General features: G+C 40.9%; 1 protein-coding gene across 1 annotated transcript in view; it reads right to left on the reverse strand.

Annotated features, from left to right (window-relative positions):
• Positions 1 to 389: 389 nt before the first annotated feature.
• LOC126239361 (phospholipase B1, membrane-associated-like) overlaps positions 390 to 23,501 on the reverse strand; it is a 194,653-nt gene continuing 171,541 nt past the window's right edge. The window contains exons 8-9 of the mRNA XM_049947858.1: positions 21,236 to 21,401; positions 390 to 896 (exon numbers count right to left, since the gene is read on the reverse strand). Coding sequence (XP_049803815.1) covers positions 718 to 896; positions 21,236 to 21,401 — 345 coding nt within the window. The 3' untranslated portion in view covers positions 390 to 717. The remainder of the gene's footprint in view (positions 897 to 21,235; positions 21,402 to 23,501) is intronic.

Below are 23,501 nucleotides of genomic sequence, written 5' to 3' on the forward strand. Positions count from 1 at the left end.
CGTTCCATGACCTTGGAGATTTGCTCCTCAATTTGTTCTTTCGGAACTTGACATGTAAATAAATAAATTAAAACGTTAGCAAGCTTGTGAATTCCCGCAACTCAGGTTCGACGTGCTGGGGCACTGCTGCTGCCAGTTGAATCCAGTGCTGCCAAATAGAGGTAGGTTTCCCGCGACATTGAATATACGACGATTTTTAAGACTGGAGGGAATTTTAAAAAATGGCCACAGAATGTTTTTATATTAATTTCGAGTATAAGACGCGCCTGAATTTTTCAGGCATTTTTTTCGAAGAAAAAAGAGCACCTTATAGTCAGTAAAATACGGTTTGGTATTGGATAAGGAAACCAGATTCCGAGACAAGGAAGGAAAATAAATTGGTTCAACAATTGAGAAGTACTGTAATTATTATTACAGCGTATTTGGCACAGTCATATAAAACAACAAATTTCTGTCTATTTCGTGAAGACAGATTTTGAAGTATGTTGTTTTCAGTACAGATAGGAGTTTATACATTTTTACATGACACAACTCTGCTCTGTGTGTCGAAATCACTCGTGGCAAGAAAGGCGACCGAAGGCACCAGCAAATTTACCGAATAGAAAAACAATATAAGTTAAATTACTCTTCATACATCGGAGTCTGCGTGAGACGCGGTCGGTGGCACTACGTCACGCGGCCAATCACAACAGCGCTCGGCTGCGTCCATCGACGCGGTCACCGGCCGCGCTGCCGCCGCCGCCGCCGCCGACTGCTCGCCCCCCGCCTGCTGTTCTCGTTGGTGTAGATGTAGGGGCTCTGCTGCGTGGGGCACAGGAAGCGCGAGAACGTCTCCTGCCACTCGACAGACTTGTTGCCCACAGGCTCCATCAGGTTGTTCCACAGGGCGTTTGCAGCTGCCAACACAAACAAGAACCTTTTCAGTTTGGGGTGACAGTAGTCGTTGAATATGCTGTTTAATAGGAGGACGTCCATTAAGTAAGTCAAGTGACTCGCCCCTCCCCCTTGGTGAGATTTGGTGACATGTGGTGGGACCCCCCCCCCTCCCACCCCCATCCCGACGTGGGGTTTACCCAGTAGTTGGGTAAAACGCATAAAAATGATTTTTTTGAACACTGATGAAAGCACTTTAATAAACCCACCTTTTATTTATTATGTGTATTAAACAATGTTTTAAATACATAATTAAAAACTGTGGTGTCACAGCCAGACACCACACGTCCTAGGTGGTAGCTTAAATCGGCCGCGGTCCTGTAGTACATGTCGGACCCGCGTGTCGCCACTGTGTGATCGCACACCTAGCGCCACCACAAGGCAGGTCTCGAGAGACTGACTCGAACTCATCCCAGTTGTACGGACGACAGAGCTAGCGACTAGACGTACGAAGCCTTTCTCTCTCATTAGCCGAGAGACAGAATAGCCTTCAGCTAAGTTAATGGCTACGAACTAGCAAGGCGCCATTAGCCTTACAGTGATTGTAATTAGAGTCTCACTTGTGTTCACCATAGAGATGTACAAGAAGACATTAAAGATAAGTATATGAGAAGCTCCGTTCTTTTCTTCATAGCATTAATTACGTATCCTGTTCCAGTACTTCACGCTCGTCTGCGTTAGTCTCGCGTGCCTTTTTAAGCCACCTCTATCTACAAGGTGTTGGCCCAGCTGCCGACACATCAAAAACACTATTTTAAACTCGCCGGTCTTGAGTAGTATTGGGACAGACAGTCAGGCAGAAACATACGGGCAAAAAGGCTCCCGAAAATAGTATTAACCGTTTCGACGGATCCCCAAATAACTAACATTTTATTGGTATATAATATATTCAATAAACGTCACTGAATCTTTATATAGTTTGCAGATGAAAGACAATATTCTTTGTACCTTTCTTTGAACTGTACGATTACGTAGCTTTCCAATCCTTTGAGTTATATGATCACTAAGAGAATACTTGTCGTTGAGCTTCGGCTGAACTTCCTTCCACAAACGATTAAATTCTTGCTCAGACATATGTTTCAACTCGTCGTCATACTTACGCATTTAAAACATTTGATACAAATTCATGTTGAACACAGTAACATCGGTTTCATATGCGTTGCAGAATATCACGACTGACTCACTGACTAATTTTCAGTGATTTTAACGTCCGCCCCTGGTAGCTGAGTGGTCAGTGCGACAGAATGTCAATCCTAAGGGCCCAGATTCGATTCCCTGCTGGGTCGGAGATTTTCTCCGCTCAGGGACTGGGTGTTGTGTTGTCCTAATCATCATCATTTCATCCTCATCGACGCGCAAGACGCCGAAGTGGCGTCAAATCGAAACACTTGCACCCGGCGAACGGACTACCCGACGGGAGGCCCTCGTCACACGACCAATGCGGAAGAGAACTCCCCGAATGAAATCTGACACTCGCGCGGCACTTGTTTCAATTCGGGGAATTCTGGGCATGCACATATGTAAAGCATTCAGTTTAGTACACAAAATTCGTAAAGATTGCTGATACTTTAATATTGTCTACACTCAGGATTCATTATGCAAAATAAAATGTTATCCATTTTAATAAGGTATATTCTCTCAGTTAACAAGCTGACGTGAGATTTTCATTGCCCCTTTTAAATGAGATTAGGTGAGATTTGCCGGTTCCCGCCCGCCCTCACTCCCATTTTGAGATCGCATAATTACTGGACATCGGCTAAGGAGCCAGCTTTGTAAGTCCTGAGTCTGTTATAATACACCTTCGGTGAGAGACTTCTTTCACTACACAGTGTTCATTATCACTGTTTTGGCCCCATATGTGTAATTGCAGTGATTTGCTCTCGTACCCTAGGTTTTAATTACAGCAATTCTGCCGCTTTCCACGTTCATCTTATGGTGTATACTTCCGAGTTTAGTCATTCGATGATCAGCTTTTAAGAAGTTACGCATTTAATCGGTTCACAGCTTGAACTCTGGGATATCGTAAAATTCTCTCTGGTATTGTGAAGTGGGAAGTTCTGAGTAAAAACCTGTTCCTCCTTTCTCCCCATTGTACACTATGTATTAACAGCATTTTATAAAAACATTTTATGTGTTACGTTTATCACCTAAAGAGGCACATACGGTGGTGTGAAACCAGTTGTGTTGCCTAACTAAACAATCTCTAAACAGTTGATTCGGTCGTGAAAAGTTTTCATTCATTTTCTAAAAAAAAAGTTTTTAAAATTATTTTGGAGAATTTTTTTATATTTGTTTACAGTAACAACTAGAGAAATATTTAGAAAAACTTCATCCATCACGTATGATAGCTGCTGGTTTAGTCATAAGTCCGAAGACAAGGTCGCTGTAGCTTTCCATGCTATTGAATACGAAGATTGGCGAAGTCTTACAGAAGTTCGAAATTTACTATGACTTCAGCGCGTGATACTCTTGCTAGTTCTCACAACGAAACTCTGTCTCTAAAGCTGGTAGAAAATCCGAAGACGTTACGGTAGTATGTAAAGTACACCAGCGGAAAGATGCAATCAATACTTTTACTGTGCAGTAGCAGTGGTAATGTTACCGATGACAGTGCCAGTAAAGTGAAGTTACTACACGCGGTTTTCCGAACTTCGTTCACCAAAGTGGATGAAGTAAGTATTACAGAACTCGAATCAGGAACAGCTGTGAACACGAGGAACTCGCAGTAGGCGAAACAAGTTAAATCACTTGATAAAGGTAAGAGTTCTGGTCCAAGTCGTATACCAAGTAGGTTCCTTTCGGAGTATGCTGATATAATAGCTCCATGTTCAGTAATCGTTTACAACCGCTCGTTCGACTAAAAATCAGTACTTAAACACTGGAAGTTGCTTAGGACACACTACTGCTCAAGAAAGGAATTAGGAGTAGCCCGCTGAATTACAGACCCGTATACTGTGTTCGAACATTATGAATTACCTCGAAGAAAACAATCTATTGACCCATAGGCAGCAAAAATACAGAAAATATCCATCCTGCGAAATTCAGCTAGCTCCTTCTTCACACAAAGTACTGAGTGCTACAGACAGGGGATCTCAAATGGAGTCCACATTAGAATTACAGAAGACTTCTGTCACTGTTCCTCACAAACAGTTTCCATTCAATTGCGTAGATACGGAGTATCGTCCCAATTGTGCTACCAGATTCGTGATTTCCTTTAAGGAAGGGCACAGTTCGTAATAAAAAATAAAATGTGTGAATGGCATTTTTCGGTCGATAATCCCCTTTCAGGGAGTTCGGCCGACTTGTGCAACTCTTTTTATTTGTCGTCCGGCCCTCCTCGGTTAGTACAGGCGCTTGGCGATAGTAGTGAAGGCTGCTGACCTCGCTCGCCCGGTGCAAGCAGGGCTACATTTTGCAGTATAGTACCTGGCTGCCGATTTCTGGACCTTGGTTACTGGGTGCAGGATTGCAGGAATGACTTTGATAGCTCACTGGTGCAATACACAGAGTAAATAGCTACGCGGATAGAAAAGTAATTGTAGAACACACATGGAGGTCTTTAATTATGTAAAATTATTAAAATGCGAACTTCAAATAAAAATAAAAAATGTCATAAAATCCTGCACACACACAAACACACAAGAAGGGTAAAAGAACGGGCCCACAAAATTACAGACCAGTATCTCACGTCGATTTTCTGCTCTTGAACGTATTGTAAGTTAGAATAAACTTTCCTGAGGCAGAAAATCTTCTTCCAACAAATCGTCACGGATTTAGTAAGCATCGCTCCTGATGAAAATCAAGTTGACCTTTCCTCACACGATATCTTGCGATCCATGGATGAAGGACAACGAGCACATTCCATGTTTCCACATTCCTAAAAAGTTTTGGACACAGTGCTGCACTGCAGATTATTAACGAAAATCTACAGAAAGACATTGAAGCCGTTCAGAGGCTAGCTGCTAACTTTTTTACCAACAGGTTCGACCAGTATCATGTATTGCGACAATGCTTTGTGAACTCAAATAGGAATCACCGGAGGGAAGATGGCGTTCTTGTGCGAAGCACTATTGAGAAAAGTTAAAGATCCAGGATTTGCAGTTGACTGTAGAACGATTCTACTGCCGCCAACAGAATTTTCGCGCAAGGGCCACAAATACAAGATAAGAGAAACTGTGGCTCATACAGGGGCAAATAGACAGTCGTTTTTCTCCCACCCTGTTCACAAGTGACTTGTAGCTGTACAAGGAGGTCTCCGCCATACTCCGAATGCTTTATGTATGTAGATGAATGTACATGTAGAAGCAGCTATAAATTTCTTCAAGCAATTAACACTCATTAGTTTTAATATATGTCATTAAAATGAAACGAAAATCTTGTATCTGAAACTCCCCAGACTTCTGCATGGTAACACGTTGAAGTATATAAGAGGTTGTTCATATCTGTGGGGTTCTTGCATATTACGTGCTACAACCCAATTTTATCAGAAATTATCGTTTATTTCTATATTGATAACATGTGGTTTTTGTCTGAAAAATATTCACCGTAAAATAGTTTAACTTTCTACATGCTAGCAATTGAATTTTTGTTAATAATGTAATTTGATGTTATTCTTGCTGGACATAAAATCAACAGTCTTATTAAACTATGTCAGACGCTGAAAAAAAGTCCCTACAAGTAAAATTGGTTATATATCATCTTTGTCGACTGTATAAAATTACTATTTAGACATTACGAATTTCGATTTATTTTAAAGCATCTTCAGTGTTTACTGTAACGATATGGTTTTTCTTATAAATCTGTTTTGGAGACCATGTAGAGTTCTCATGTTTTAAATTGCTTCTATTAAAAAGTATTAAATTACTATTATTAATTACACTATTTTGTTTCTTACTTCATTCTTAATTTGGTATGGTAATATGGTGGGTGGTCATGAAAGAGTTTGTTGCCTGGATTAGGTGATTCTGTGTTCGTTGCTATTAATTTACCACATAATATACCAACAACACTACCGCACCACGATGACACAACAATATGGCTCAAGAGACAAACTGAGTACATGCTCACATGGAAAAAAACTGGCACTTCTATATAACTTACAGGTTAAGCAGCACTTGTTGACAAGCTTAGTTCGATTTTTGTACCATGTATTGAAGAAACTAAGTATTATATGTATTATTTATCAAAATAAGTAAAGATTTGTTCTATAACATTGCAAAACATACTATGATAATTTTAAGTGCACTTGTTGAAGAGAACAGTTCGATCTTCGTACCAAAGTAAAAAGATGTTACTCCCATGTGAACAGTGGTGGTTAAGTGATTGATGGTTGTTATAACTCTGTGCAACAATGATCAGTTGAAAGGGTGACTACCATTATCTGAGACATTATTTTTTGAGGGTAGTGACAGTCAGTTGATTTTGTGACTGCCATTACCTCAATTTTGGTAACTGTCAAACTTGGTAACAGTATATGTATCTTAACCTGAAAGTAGGTGTCAGATACTGGATCTCAAATAGTATTGTAATACCAGAAGCTGACACTTTACGTGCCATAACATGACAGTGAGTGTCAGTTACTAGATCTTAAAACAGTATTGTAAAAAACGAGCTCACAGGTCATGTACAAATTGCCCCATACATCAACATTGCTACACTGAATTAAAACAAATTTCACCCCACATCGTCATTGTTACACAACATTGTAACAAATTATCCCATACGTGCCAACTAAGATCGTGGATATTTGTTAAAAAAAGCATAAATGATTAGTCAGATGTATAGGGCAATTGTGTTACAGTTTTGCCGTAAGATGTTGGTGAATGGCGCAGTTTGTTACAATTTTGTTGGGGATAGTTGTTTACTAGTTCTGGGGAAGTTAGGTCCAGTCACTAGATATTCTGTGCCTGATAACTGGACTCGATGTGCAGGTTGTAGGCAAGCAAAGAGTCTGGCGTTACATAGATTCCAGTACCAGAAAGGAAGGCTTCAGTTGCTGCTATATGGACAATGATTATCACCCTCTGTTTTCTAGTTTTAGGTCAACTAAGGGATGAGGTTTTAATGTTTGACCATTCTGGCCCCTGTTTGTAACACATTTATGCCACATGGTGATGTGTAGGTCAATATGTTACAATTCTGGTGTAACATGGCGGTGAAAGGGGCAATTAGTTACAGTTCTTGCATAGCATATAGATATAGTGGGAGATCAATTGCAAATTTGCTGTAACATAGATATGTATGGGACATTTTGTTACAATTTTGCTGTAACAGGTCAATGTATGGGGGTGTTATAGTTTTATTCAACAACGGTGATAAATGAGGCAGCTTGTTACAATTTTGTATTTATGCACATAAGTCTATGTGACGAAGCTGTGCTGATTATATTTATATGTTTTGACGAAGCCATTATGGCCTTATCACTTTAGGACATGGTGTAAAAAACATCTGTGGATGGCCATTACGGACTGAAACCGGTCATCGTCTAAAGAATTGATTGTGATCAAAGAATAAAATAAAAAACATTTGACGGTGTTGGATCACTGTCTGTATACGCGACTATGTCGCAGTTGGTGAAACACATGTAAATGTTGTCAGTTACGCCTTTTACGTATTTTGTTTACAATTTTAACTATTAACATTGTGACACTATACTTTCTCATTGTGTATTGTTATCTTCTTCTCCCCCAAAATGGTGCTTGGTCAGTTTCGTTGATGTGCATACGAGTATTCTCATTTTGGCCTGGGACGTAGTAGGATGTAATGTCAGCCCCTTTTTAGCATGTTACTTTAGCAGAGCACATGTGTTTCATACAGTAATAGTTCAAATTAGATATGCAAATACTGTTACACCCGTTGTGCATTTTGATAGATATTTTAGACGTGAAAACTATATCGTGACACATGGCGTTAACATTGCGCTGCTGAGACGTGGAAGTGCTTTAATTTATGCTGTTCATATGTTTTAGACATGGAAATAAATTGTGACACATGACGTAAACATTGTGTGTGTGTGTGTGTGTGTGTGTGTGTGTGTGTTGTTGTTGTTGTTGTTGACGGGTTTTTAAAAATACACTTTCGACTTGGAATTAACACTACGACATTTATAGCCTTTGAGAGTGTGTTTGTAGTGGGATAGGGTTGGGGGCAGGCGCTTTATTTCTGATAAATAATTCAGGATATACGGATATTTTTAAACACGGCCAAAAACATTTATGTCGTTCAGACGTTTTTGAATCTCATACCAAAATACTCTGTTCCGGTAAAGCTTGCCTACTTTCACACATAATACAAGTCGTTTGGGTACGTTTGAACATGGTGAAAAAAACCTTCAGTTGATTCAGAAATTTTTGAAGTGGCCGGCTGCATATTGGTCAGCTGTTTCGTTTTAATGGACCTTGTTTTGAAATTCCTGCGAATGTAATGCCATTGAAAGAGGGAGTGGCCTGTAACGTCACGATTATTTCGTCATGAAAAAAGAGTCCTGGATTGTCACATCATGATGATGACACCATAGAAAGGGGCATGGTTTGTGATGTCGTGGGTAGGGCACTGACCTGCGCAAGTGACGACGCAGATATAACGAAGTGCGCCAGATTCTCTGCAACCATTCCACTAAAGTGTCCCCAGGAAGAAAATTAACTGACGGATTAAATCTGAAATTTGGAAATTTGTGGTAAGTTCCTATGGGAGCAAACTGCTAAGGTCACCGGTCCCTAGGCTTACACACTACTTAATCTAACTTAAACTAACTTACGCTAAGGACTACACACACACCCATACCCGAAGGAGGACTCGAACCTCCGACGGGGGCAGCCGCACGAACGCTTAAGTTTGAAATCATTGGTACCTCAACTTTTAATTTTGACTGTATGGTAAGCCACAATCATGAAACTCTTACTGGAAGTCGTAGATGTGTACTCTCCCTCTTGTTCTTCTATCTCAATTCAGATATTATAAATGGGTTTTATATTGTCATTTATTGCCGTTAACGTTATGTCCAGGCACTTTGTAATATACACGGAGATTCAGCTAAGTTGTTTCCACCCAGATGAATAGTAAGAACACCCTCATTAGACGACATATAGTCACTTTTCACTGCTACATTAATTGCACAGAAACAGGGATCAACTTTGCTTCTTCGAACGGAACTACAGCAATTTCTAGTGCCAGTGTTCTTGAAGAGGCGAATTCAACGTCGTTTCATCCCGCAAAGTGTGATTATTACACTGAAGAGTCAAAGAAACTGGTACACCAGCCTAATAACGTGTGGGCCTCGTGAGCACGCAGAGTGCCGCAACACGACATGGCATGGACTCGACTAACGGCTGAAGTAGTGCCGGATGGAAATTACACCATGAATCCTGCAGGGCTGTCCCCAAATCCGTAATAGTACAAGAATCTCTTCTGAACAAGGCATCGCAGATATGTTCAATAGTGTTTATGTCTGGGGAGTTTGGTGGCCAGTGGAAGTGTTTGAACTCAGAAGAGTGTTCCTGGAGCCACTTTGTAGCAATTCTGGACGTGTAGGTTGTCGCATTGTCCTGCTTGCATTGCCCAAGTCCGTCGGAGAGCACAGTGGACATGAATGGTTCAAATGGCTCTGAGCACTATGCGACTTAACAGCTATGGTCATTAGTCCCCTAGAACTTAGAACTACTTAAACCTAACTAACATAAGGACATCACACAACACCCAGTCATCACGAGGCAGAGAAAATCCCTGACCCCGCCGGTAATCGAACGCGGGCGTGGGAAGCGAGAACGCTACCGCACGACCACGAGCTGCGGACGGACATGAATGGATTCAGGAGATCAGCAGGGTGCTTACGTATGTGTCACTTGTCAGAGTCGTTTCTAGACGTATCAGGGGTGTCATATCACTCCTACTGCACACATCCCACACCATTACAGAGCCTCCATATGCTTGAACAGTCCCCTGCTGACTTGCAGGGTCCATGGATTCATGAGGTTGTCTCCATACCCGTACACGTCCATCTGATCGATAAGATTTGAAGCGAGACTCGTCCGACGAGGCAACATATTTCCAGTCATCAACAGTCCAGTGTCGGTGTTGACGGGCCCAGGTGAGATGCTAAGTCCCATAGTGCTTAGAGCCATTTCAACAATTTTGTACTAGGTGAGGGTAAAACTTTGTGTCGTGCAGTCATCAAGGGTACGCGAGTGGGCCTTCGGCTTCGAAAGCCCGGATCTATGATGTTTCGTTGAATGGTTCGTTCGCTGACACTTGTTGATGGCGATATCGGAGATTTGATATTTTACCGGATTCCTGTTATTCACGGTACACTCGTGAAATGATCATACGGGCAAAATTCTCGTTTTATCGCTACCTTGGAGATGCTGTATCCCATCGCTCGTGTACCGACAACAACACCACGTTCAAATGCACTCAAATTTTGAAAGCCATTGTAGCAACAGCAACTGATCTAACAACTGCGCCGGACACTTGTCTTACGTGGGCGTTGCCGACCGCAGCGCCGTATTCTGCCTGTTTACATATCTCTGTATTTGAATACGCGAGCCCGCATCTCGTGGTCGTGCGGTAGCGTTCTCGCTTCCCACGCCCGGGATCCCGGGTTCGATTCCCGGCGGGGTCAGGGATTTTCTCTGCCTCGTGATGGCTGGGTGTTGTGTGCTGTCCTTAGGTTAGTTAGGTTTAAGTAGTTCTAAGTTCTAGGGGACTTATGACCACAGCAGTTGAGTCCCATAGTGATTAGAGCCATTTGAACCATTTTGAATACGCGTGCCTATACCAGTTTCTTTGTGCTTCAGTGTGATTTCGGAGTTATTACAAAACTTAGAAAATAGGATTTATTTTTTTCCTGAACATGAAAAAGATGGCTGTCTTACGTGGATGTGCGTGATTTCATACCTGTATCAGAAATTAAGTCACGTGGGATTACATGCAAAAGCAGTGTTGCTGCGCCGCGACACCAGTATGAAAGGAGCACAGAAGTAAGTTAGTTACCCTTCAGTCTGTGTCGTTCACCTACGCTGAGTGCTGGTTAATTTGAAAGCAACAGATGTGTACCAAAAACCAAGAGAAACTAAGTATGCCACTTCTTTATGCATAATGCAGAAGGAATGCTAAGAGGATAGCTGAGCTTTACGCACAAAGATATCCCCACAGACGGTATCTGACAACAATGAAAATTCAGCGAATGCCCAAAAAATTGTTATTGTAATTGCACGTGTATACTAACTACACAGAGTGCAATGAGAATCCTTCCAAGGATTAGAGCGGATGAAATAGATGCTGTGGGAGCTGTTGCACAAACTCGGCATGTTCGATTCTGAGAAACTAGGAGTGCCTCTGGAATAAGTCAGCCCAGCATTGCTTGCATTTTGCACTCGAACAGGTTTCATCCGTATAAAGTGTCACTTCAGCAGCATATTTACCAGCGGGATTGCCATAGATGTTTACCATTCCATCTCTCGGTTCTGTTGCGACATCAAGTGAGCAGGTTCTTTCTTCACAGAATTCTCTTTACCGACGAAGCCCAAGTCAGGGGAAGTTTAATATAAGAGATATGCATTATTGCGTCACTGAGAATACACATGGCTGAGGCAGGTTGAACTTCCAAGGCAATGGGGTCTGAGCATTTGGTGCGGTATTAGTGGAGATTATGTGGGTGGTCCTAACTTCATTGCAGAAACGTAAATGCAGTCGTTCCCATCCTGGGCTTAATTACCCCCCTGAGGTGCAAAATTGAATTTTCTTATGGCTAAGAACAACAGATTTGGATTGTTTTCAGTCGTCAAACTAAATTACACTCCAAGAGAGAAAAAAAAGCGACACACTACCAAAGAGTTATGCAAATTGGTCACAAACCGATATTTATAGAGAAGTCGACAGTAAATGCAAAATTGTAAACTCTGGCGGCCAATAGTTGAATGTGTGAAGCTGCAGCACAGTTCCACCGCGCAGCTGGCAAGGGTGGTAAAAAGGGAATGTGTCGATACCAGGAGTCGGGCGGCAACTGTGCTTTGCAGAAAGGTGTGTGAACAATATACGCAGACGTTAGGACTTCAGAGAGGACATGTAGTTGGGCGCAAAAAAAGCCGGTTGGAGTAATCACGAATCGCTCGACATTTGAACAGAAGCGGTATCACTGTTTTATGATGACGGCAGTAATGGATGAACCACAGCCGAACACAGCGTCGAGGAGGAAGCGGTCGACCTAGAGAGGCAACAGAACGTAAGAACCGAGCAGTCGTCAGAGAGACACTCAGAGTCCAGGTTCATCAGTATCGGACGTGCAACTGGTGCTTCGGTGACCACACGAACCGTTATTACGTGGCTCACAGAAACGGGCCTGAGCTCGGACCGCTCATTGTGTAAACTATGTGACGTCTCCTGGCAAGACACTTGCAAAATCGGTGCAATATATGTGAAAAAAAGAAACATTTATCTGGATTATTATTATTATTTCATTTCTGTATGAACGGTTTTCTATTATGCGGAGTCTGTTAAAAAGGAAATAATCATTTTTGTGTTTATGCAATATTTATGTATCTATATTTTGCAAATAACGTCTGACGTCGGCAAGTGTGGAAATCGAAGCAGACAATGATAATTTAAAAAATTAACAAAGATATTTATTAGCGTGGTGAATTGATTATAAATAATGGAGGCTTAAATGTTACCCCCTCTGTCTTCTTGTAGCTGTTAAAGTTGTAAGAGCCTCTGACGTTCGCTTCAATACTTGGTTAGCTTTCTTTTGTTCTTTGCTCGAGAGAGACGCCATTGGAGGCTAATGTATAAAAAAGCTGTTTTCAGCATATTTAGAATTTTTCATGAAGCTGAGCTGCGCCGCGATCGCGGAAATTCAAATTATAATTGAATGAAAGCAGTTTTCCCGCAATTAAGCGGGCGGGTAATGGTACATTAAATTTATTCCTTAAGCTTCCCGGAGACCTCATAGGAGAATTGTGGATTTTATTATGTCATTTTCAGGTGGACATGGGCAGCTGCTATTACTATCTCAGTGACGTAAATAGTTTACGTAAATCAGAGTGGTAAAACTTTACTTGTGTGATAGCAAAGACTGCTGTGATGAAGCCTGTCCTGGCTAATAATAATATTAAGATCCAATTTGATTTATGGTTTAATGCTCTCGTGGTAGTCGTGGCAATCAATAGTGTTCATATGTAAAAATTCCACTCCAGCTTTTATGTTTAGCGAACATAGCATACTGTAACATCTGTACGTGTAAATAAGAGTAATTTTAAGTGCATTTCAGAGATGAAAGTAAAGAAGGACATGTTTAATTCCATAATTAGTTACAGTAATGATACCGTGTTCCATTTATAACAGGCCAGGCCAGGGTCGTATGAAAATAGTTGGCAAATTAAAGATCACGCGTTCAAAGCAGGAAATCTTTTACTGTTGTGCAGAAACTAGAGAATCGAATGTTATCTTTTGTGCTCGCAACAATAAGCAATACACAGTTAATTAGAATTTTATGCAACATAAACTGCATATAAAATCAAAAGGTGCGCGGTGGGGAGACGCGACACCTACCATTGACCTCTGTACACTAAAAAGCACATTTGCAATGGTGTCTGGCATATTTGGCCTGGAATCTCGTCGACTGAATTACAGTTGTCTTCAGTGATGAGTCCCGCTTCGAAGTGAGCCCCCATGACCAGCGAAGACGTATCTGATGGTTCAAATGGCTCTGAGCACAATGGGACTTAATATCTGAAGGTGGCAGGGGTAAAATACAGGGAGCGAAAGGCTATTTACAATTTGTACAGAAACCAGATGGCAGTTATAAGAGTCGAGGGGCATGAAAGGGAAGCAGTGGTTGGGAAAGGAGTGAGACAGGGTTGTAGCCTCTCCCCGATGTTATTCAATCTGTATATTGAGCAAGCAGTAAAGGAAACAAAAGAAAAATTCGGAGTAGGTATTATAATTCATGGAGAAGAAGTAAAAACTTTGAGGTTCGCCGATGACATTGTAATTCTGTCAGAGACAGCAAAGGACTTGGAAGAGCAGTTGAACGGAATGGACAGTGTCTTGAAAGGAGGATATAAGATGAACATCAACAAAAGCAAAACGAGGATAATGGAATGTAGTCAAATTAAATCGGGTGATGCTGAGGGGATTAGATTAGGAAATGAGACACTTAAAGTAGTAAAGGAGTTTTGCTATTTAGGGAGTACAATAACTGATGATGGTCGAAGTAGAGAGGATAAAAAATGTAGACTGGCAATGGCAAGGAAATCGTTTCTGAAGAAGAGAAATTTGTTAACGTCGAGTATAGATTTAAGTGTCAGGAAGTCGTTTCTGAAAGTATTTGTATGGAGTGTAGCCATGTATGCAAGTGAAACATGGACGATAACTAGTTTGGACAAGAAGAGAATAGAAGCTTTCGAAATGTGGTGCTACAGAAGAATGCTGAAGATAAGGTGGGTAGATCACGTAACTAATGAGGAGGTATTGAATAGGATTGGGGAGAAGAGAAGTTTGTGGCACAACTTGACTAGAAGAAGGGATTGGTTGGTAGGACATGTTTTGAGGCATCAAGGGATCACAGATTTAGCATTGGAGGGCAGCGTGGAGGGTAAAAATCGTAGAGGGAGACCAAGAGATGAATACACTAAGCAGATTCAGAAGGATGTAGGTTGCAGTAGGTACTGGGAGATGAAGAAGCTTGCACAGGATAGAGTAGCATGGAGAGCTGCATCAAACCAGTCTCAGGACTGAAGACCACAACAACAACAACAACAACATCTGAGGTCATCAGTCCCCTAGAACTTAGAACTACTTAAACCTAACTAACCTAAGGACATCACACACATCCATGCCCGAGGCAGAGTTCGAACCTGCGAATGTAGCATCAGCGCGGCTCTGGACTGAAGCGCCTAGAACCGCTCGGCCACAGCGGCCGGCTAAGACGTATCTGAAGACACGCCGAAGAGTGGTGTGATAGCAACCCGACTGCCGCCTGCCAGACGGTCTAACAACCAGGAGTAATGATCTGGCGTGTCGTTTCACTTCACATCAGGACCCATTTTGTTGTCATCCGCGACACTCTTACAGCAAAGCAGTACATCGATAATATTCTACGATCCCGTTTTGTAGCGCTTCATGGTAAGCCATCATGGGATTACGTTTCAGCAAGATAATGCCCGTCCGCACACGGCTTGTCTTCGTGCTTGGCAAACCATACCTTGGCCAGCAAGGTGGCCGGATCCCCAGCACTACGGGCAGGGCCCTTTAACCAGCCTGGGATTTTCACAACTGAACAGAATTGGACACGGTATCCCTCAGGAAGACATCCAACAAATTCTTAAATCAATGTCAAGCGGAATAAGTGTTTGGATATGGACCTGAGTTGCACCAACGCGTTATTGATTTGTTACATTTGTGGGACTCTTTCCCGTGAATAGAGGATCCAAGTTTTCGGAAACTGTAGTCATTTATGCGTCTCTACATGTACATCACATCTACTGATTTCCGTTAGCTTCGGATAATTCCTTTGCGGTGCGGCATTTTTTTTTCTTGGTGTGTATTTTTAAAATATCACTATTGTCATCATTATTTCGTAAGAATGTATTACTGATAACGTAAATTACCAATAATTACATTTTTCAAATACTAGCATTAATGTGTGGATCAATGTGATGGAGGTAACAGTTTGTGAAATGAAGGTGTAAACATCCCCGCAATAGAACAGAAACTGCTGCATGATTCACATCGCAACAGTAGCCGAACAAATTGACAGTACAACACAACAGTAGCTATGTAACAGCTACTATGCTTCTGTATGGCATAAACAGTGTTGTTGTTGTTAGTAACAGTGATTAGACACAAAGCATTGGCATCGTTCCATGTCCCACGTCACAGTTCTGCATAATTACACGAACTTCCGGAAAAGAGCGCAATCAGTTTCAAGTTCAAAACAGACAAATCTCAAGACCTAAGTATTGTAAATCCTCTGAAACTACTAATCGGATTTTGAAGAGTGAAACGTAGCTGAATTCGTCTCTATTATAAGTACAAACACTGTTTGAAAAAGCGACCCTGATACCGGTGTCCTATAACATAACATAGTTACTAAACGAAATTATAGTTCACTTAATTAGAACATTTTCACAATTCATTTGAGTGACAGCAGAATCATTACGTTAATTTTTGCTCGTGGGACACCCGCAGCAGTTATACAGGATGTTTGGGGAGGAAAGGTCAATATTTTACACACTGATAGTATAAGTAATTCTGAACAAAAAATGTTATATGAACATAGGTCCGCAAATGCCCCATTATGGAGGTATGGGTACTGAAAGGAACTTTAATTCTGCAAAACTGATGTGCACAACGTGAACGTATAAGCAATACAACTGGACCGTAACGTGATTTTCTTGAAAACAATGTTACAGAGAAGTACAGTTATGTTACACATTTTTACATAATTTTTATTTACCTTGCATTTAGTACATATTGCATTACAACATGCTTGTATTCGCTTGAAATGACGTACCACGTCTTTTACAAACGCCTTTAACAATTATCGTACAGATGTTGTACAGTTCACGGAACAGGTTCGAATATGCCACCATGAACGTCAATGCACTTTTGCACTTTAGCGATAACATGTTATGTTGTTTGTTCAGTTAACTGTGGATGGTTCCTAATCAATTCAGCAGCGTCCATGATGCGACGAAACAGTTCATCTCGTGTATTTACTTAGTCCCCCATTCGGGTCTCCGGGCGGGGACTACTCAAGAGGACGTCGTTATCAGGACAAAGAAAACTGGCGTTCTACGGATCGGAGTGTGGAATGTCAGATCCCTTAATCGGGCAGGTAGATTAGAAAATCTAGAAAGGGAAATGGATAGGTTAAAGTTAGATATAGTGGGAATTAGTGAAGTTCGGTGGCAGGAGGAGCAAGACTTTTGGTCAGGTGATTACAGGGTTATAAATACAAAATCAAATAGGGGTAATGCAGGAGTAGGTTTAATAATGAATAAAAAATAGGAGTGCGGGTTAGCTACTACAAACAGCATAGTGAACGCATTATTGTGGCCAAGATAGACACAAAGCCCATGCCTACTACAGTAGTACAAGTTTATATGCCAACTAGCTCTGCAGATGATGAAGAAATTGATGAAATGTATGACGAGATATAAGAAATTATTCAGGAAGTGAAGGGAGACGAAAATTTAATAGTCATGGGTGACTGGAATTCGTCAGTAGGAAAAGGGAGAGAAGGAAACATAGTAGGTGAATATGGATTGGGGGGAAGAAATGAAAGAGGAAGCCGCCTTGAAGAATTTTGCACAGAGCATAACTTAATCATAGCTAACACTTGGTTCAAGAAACATAAAAGAAGGTTGTATACCTGGAAGAATCCTGGAGATACTAAAAGGTATCAGATAGATTATGTAATGGTAAGACAGAGATTTAGGAACCAGGTTTTAAACTGTAAGACGTTTCCAGGGGCAGATGTGGATTCTGACCACAATCTATTGGTTATGAACTGCAGATTGAAACTGATGAAACTGCAAATAGTGTATTGAGCAAAAAGTAAAGGAAACAAAAGAAAAATTCGGAGTAGGTATTAAAATTCATGGAGAAGAAGTAAAAACTTTGAGGTTTGCCGATGACATTGTAATTCTATCAGAGACAGCAATGGACTTGGAAGAGCAGTTGAACGGAATGGACAGTGTCTTGAAAGGAGGATATAAGATGAACATCAACAAAAGCAAAACGAGGATAATGGAATGTAGTCGAATTAAGTCGGGTGATGTTGAGGGTATTAGATTAGGAAATGAGACAAAGTAGTAAAGGAGTTTTGCGATTTGGGGAGCAAAATAACTGATGATGGTCGAAGTAGAGAGGATATAAAATGTAGACTGGCAATGGCAAGGAAATCGTTTCTGAAGAAATTTGTTAACATCGAGTATAGATTTAAGTGTCAGGAAGTCGTTTCTGAAAGTATTTGTATGGAGTGAAGCCATGTATGGAAGTGAAACATGGACGATAACCAGTTTGGACAAGAAGAGAATAGAAGCTTTCGAAATGTGGTGCTACAGAAGAATGCTGAAGATAAGGTGGGTAGATCACGTAACTAATGAGGAGGTACTGAATAGGATTGGGGAGAAGAGAAGTTTGTGGCACAACTTGACTAGAAGAAGGGATCGGTTGGTAGGACATGTCCTGAGGCATCAAGGGATCACAAATTTAGCATTGGAGGGCAGCGTGGAGGGTAAAAATCGTAGAGGGAGACCAAGAGATGAATACACTAAGCAGATTCAGAAGGATGTAGGTTGCAGTAGGTACTGGGAGATGAAGAAGCTTGCACAGGATAGAGTAGCATGGAGAGCTGCATCAAACCAGTCTCAGGACTGAAGACCACAACAACAACAATTTACTTAGTGCTCCTCTGATTTCATCCAACACCATAAATAGAAATCTAAAGGTGAAAGGTCAGGTGATCTTGTAGGCCAGTTAACAGCATCGCCGCGGCCAATCCAGCGATTAGGTTAGGTGCGGTTGAGATGGTCCCTCACACGTAAGGTAACATTTGGAGGGGCACCGCCATGTTCAAAGTACATTCCAGTTCGCTTGGCTAAGGGAACGTCTTCCAATAGCTCCACAAATGAATTTTACAAAAAATGCCCTTCTGGAGAAGGGCACTAAGTACTCGAAACCGGTCGAGAAATTAAATTTCTTATATGCAACTTGTTGCTAATTATTTCATTATTGAATCTAAGGAGCACATAATAGTCGCATCTTGTGCAACCACGGCACTCTTCATTTCTGTTACCTTTATTAAGGCAGATGTTGTGCTGCGATGTTTACAGAAACCTGACTGGTATTCGTGTAGTAGGTTGCTCGTAGTTAGGCTTACAGTACCAGGTTTCTTATGCCGTGTTTACCACAGTGTGGCCTTGAGCGCCACTGCTCGGTTCTCCTTCAGTTGGCAGACGGGACGTTTTGGCGCACTGTACGAGTGTTTGGTAAGTTGGTAAGTTAGCTGCAGCGCGGTAACGTCGTCTTTCAGGTGTAGTGGTTTCTCAATGTATGATACTTGAGAAGCGGTTCCATTGTTGCAGCTGGATTTTGTTTGTGTAGTGTCCCACTAAAACATTTCGATCGGTTGGTCCTTTCGTAAGTGTAGTTACACGATACATACTTTTTAGCCTACTGTTTGCAGCTTGCTGCCTCTCATACAGTGGCTAACCTGGCTTTATTTGGTATATTTAAACTCCGTGACCTTTCGCTGGGATTTTCAGGATAAGGGTGACTTAACGGCAGTTAGATTTAAAGATGCTCGTTGCGCGGACACATTTGGGTATCAGTCTGAAGATCCATGTACGGCAGAGGTGTTGCCTTCCAAGTTGACATAGACACTTCGAACTACTATTTATAGGTATGCTCAATGGAGTGGTGAGGCTTCAGCCTTACATCGTGCCTATTGACAGCTCTGAACAAGCGTGAAGTATATGTCAAGCGCAGGACAAGTGGCGCCAGATGCCCGAGCGTGTGTAGTTCCTATGTGATTTGGTAGAGGTCACTAGCTGAAGGACACTGAGCTGCAGTCAAAATACTTTCTTTATTATTTGCAGTTCTTTTTATTTAATTTTCTAATTGTTTAATAATTATTCTTATAATTGTGCTTAGTGATTAGAGTGAATGAAGGAGCGAATATGAAACACCGCTTTATGTAAAGCTTTTACACTGTACATTGAAGTAACTGGTCTCTAAGGAATGTTCGAGAATAGCGTGTGTGTTAGTCATTTGTATCAGGGAATTTTTTATAAACTACTTCATCAGTTTGTGGTGCTGATGACATGAGGTCATGATTTAGATGAAGTAGTATTGTTAAGATGGAATTAAATTTATATTTTTGGGGTTTTAAAATTTTATTTATGTTAATTTACTGTTTGGATTCAGTGGCAAATGTTGATTGGTTCCGTATATGTGCAGGGGATCGAGTTAGTTTGATGCTGCTTTCCGACTGGGTGTGATGTTTCTCTGCCAATCAGAAATTACAATATTCGCACGTATTTCGAGAACTAGAAACTTCTCTTGTGTAGAGAGACGAGTAGAATTGGGGCTTGGAACTCATAGTGATCAGATCTATTGATAGGTGCTCCGATGACAATTATTAATATTGTCATATTTAGATAGCAATATGTCCGAGAACTGCAGTAAAGTATGGAAGAGAGTTCGATTTAATGATGCACGGTATGAAATTCAGCATTTTTGTTGGCATTTTAAATAACTATATTCAACGTGGCGTGTTGCTTACTCGCGAACGTGAATATTTTGTTACGTGATTCTGATTATAGCAATATTTGAGCGAGATATTCTTAAAGATACTATCCATTTTAAACTTTCAGCGGAGGATAACTAATAACTACCATAAACTGGCTACGGTTATGAATGTTGCGTGCGTGTGGACTTTTCACACTTTGTACAGCTTAAAGTAAGGCTTGGTAGTAACTGATGTACGAAAGCTTACAGTAATAGAAGGAAATTTTAAGCATATAAATACTGTCATTTAACGCACAAAACAATTTTTAGAGGGATTTTTGGTTCAAAAATGGTTCACGTGGCTCTGAGCACTATGGGACTTAACTTCTGAGGTCATCAGTCCCCTAGATCTTAGGACTACTTAAACCTAACTAACCTACGCACATCACACACAGCCATGCCCGAAGCAGGATTCGAACCTGCGACCGTAGCGGTCGGGACTTTTGGTTTAGAGGGTTATAGCTGTTCTTTTTCTATAACTTTTTCCGGCTAATAACTCCATTTCAGTAACTTCAAGGAGGCGTGCATGTGAGAAGACATTCACCACAAGGTGAGTGGAACTTAATTGCAGCAGCTCCGCACCGCTCCACCACAGTGGGTTTATGTGACCGCAATCATCGTTTTTCTCGGTTACTGTTAGTGTGTCCACGGTCTTGCAGTATGGAGATACTGTTTTATGTTAAGTCACAGATACACCTACTGATGGAGCTGATTCAATGAAATCTTGTAGCATAAAGACTTCAATCAACGAAAACCTGTACAGCTGAAGCGGAAGTTTCACCCATGAACTTTTTAGGAGGTATGTGAGGTGAATGGCTCAGCGACGCCGTCATCTGTGGTTGGTCCGATGAAAGAGAGCTTTTGCAAAGGTCTAGTCTGGGCAAGATGAGTAATTGAGTACGTAAACTAAAAGACATATTTTCAGAAGGTACTCCATCATATTCACCAGCCCATTTAACAATAATTTACAGTGTATACATTCTCCGTCCATAAAATGATGAATACAACTCACCTAGAGCGTCACCTTTCTGGCTCAAGTGGAAACAGTCCTGTGACAGAACGGTGAAGTCGGTGCGAGGGCCGCTGGAGGTGTTCACCGTCAGGAAAGAAGCGTTCAGCAGGAACGGCTGCGCTACCACAGTGAAATCTTCCAGTCCCGCGTACCTTTTATCTATTGCCTGTTAACAACAAGAGAGAGAGAGACATTAAACTGCACACATCTCAGCTCGGTAGTGCATCCTAGGACATGTAAATAGAGCGTTGTGGCTTCAAATACAGTTTCTTACTAAGCTTACCGAATATTCGACTGCTTTCCATATTCTATTGAGGGGAATGTCTCATATGGTTGCTTCTGTCCCATACATCAACTGAGCTTAGAATTATACTCAACTGTCAACATGGTAACACTTTTGATAAGATACCAGAGAGAGAAGTTTACAACGTGTCGAAAACATATTATGCCCAATAATTCACGGACAGAAAAGCTTTCCATTGTAATACTCAACTGTTTCATTTTATGTCAAATAAATGTGATGCACGATTAGAAAATGATCGTCTTGACTCGCACCGAACCACCGAACGTTGACGCAAGTCAGTTGTCTCGCATCTACCATCGTCAGTGGTTTACGTCTGTGGAAAAACACTCAAAACCACTTTTTAATTTGAACGCGCTCTTACTAATTAAAACTAGTTTTTAATGAGCCACTTCGTCAAAACGCGTTTTGCCTAGTTAAAACTAGTTTTAACTGACTTTCGCTTTTGACCAGCAGTAAACTCTAGTTGTAACTAAGGCTATCAGTATCAACTAGTTTCAACAAGAAAAAGAATGAAGGTGGCTTCAGATTCAATGCACGCCACTGTAGAAATCAGTGACAATGTAATTATACCGATTCCTGTTATTGACAGAGCAAAAGCAGATCTCCCCAATATTATTGGAGTTGTTCTTCAGAAAGATGTACACGGCTTGCACAAGATTGGAACGAAATATGGGATACTCGACAAATTGTATTGCAGGTATATATTTATGAACTGATTTCAATAATTAAGGACCAATGTCAGACACATTCATTACTTCAGTGATTTAATGCTCTGAAAATGTTGCTAACTATTCAAGTAATTAATTAATATTTTATGTTTTAATATTTACATTGCAATATATTGTATAATACGTATTATGTACCTAATGCCTTTCAAACAAGCTAATTAAATGTTCTCTTCGAGATCCGAATTCGACGTGCCCAAAGAGAAATTCTTGCTGCTGGAAGACGTGCCAGAGACAAAGGTATCATTAAGAACTGCTGCCAAGATGGCAGCCTTAGGATCAGGACAAGGATTTGTTCGCTGTGTGCGTAAGAAGGTGCTTTTGTAGGAAATAAGGAAACCTTTGTAACTCAAAACGTCATGACAGTTAGCCTTGCAATAACAAATAACCACAATAAAATCGTTAATTTTTTTCGTACGTTTCTCTTTTATTAAGGCTGTAGCAACTTTTGTCAAATGTATGAGTAATTAATATACTATTATTGTATGATTATTTTGTTTCCAATTCCGTAACTAATACTGTTAATATGGCTTTATAATGTTCCTTCAGTGTATGGTTATTTCTGTATTGCTGTAGTTAATATTAATAACTTAGATGTATGATCAATATTCTCAATAAATATTGCATTGCACAATACAAAAATGCTATTTTTCATTTCCGTCAACATGTAGTTGCTCTTAATTTTAATATTTCCCCTAAATAATTTAGTGAAAACTAGTTCTGTCAAGTTTAGTTAGAACGCGTTCTTACTAGTTGATACTGATAGCCTTAGTTACAACTAGAATTTACTGCTGGCCAAAAGCGAAAGTCAGTTAAACCTAGTTTTAACTAGGCAAAACACGTTTGGACGAAGTAGCTCAGTATAAACTAGTTTTTACTATTAAGAACGCGTTCTAATTAAAAACAAGTTTTGGCTGTTATATATATATATATATATATATATATATATATATATATATATATATATATATATTCCTGGAAATGGAAAAAAAGAACACATTGACACCGGTGTGTCAGACCCACCATACTTGCTCCGGACACTGCGAGAGGGCTGTACAAGCAATGATCACACTCACGGCACGGCGGACACACCAGGAACCGCAGTGTTGGCCGTCGAATGGCGCCAGCTGCGCAGCATTTGTGCACCGCCGCCGTCAGTGTCAGCCAGTTTGCCGTGGCATACGGAGCTCCATCGCAGTCTTTAACACTGGTAGCATGCCGCGACAGCGTGGACGTG

Source organism: Schistocerca nitens, chromosome 1 (genome assembly GCF_023898315.1).
Source record: "Schistocerca nitens isolate TAMUIC-IGC-003100 chromosome 1, iqSchNite1.1, whole genome shotgun sequence".
Taxonomy (NCBI): domain Eukaryota; kingdom Metazoa; phylum Arthropoda; class Insecta; order Orthoptera; family Acrididae; genus Schistocerca; species Schistocerca nitens.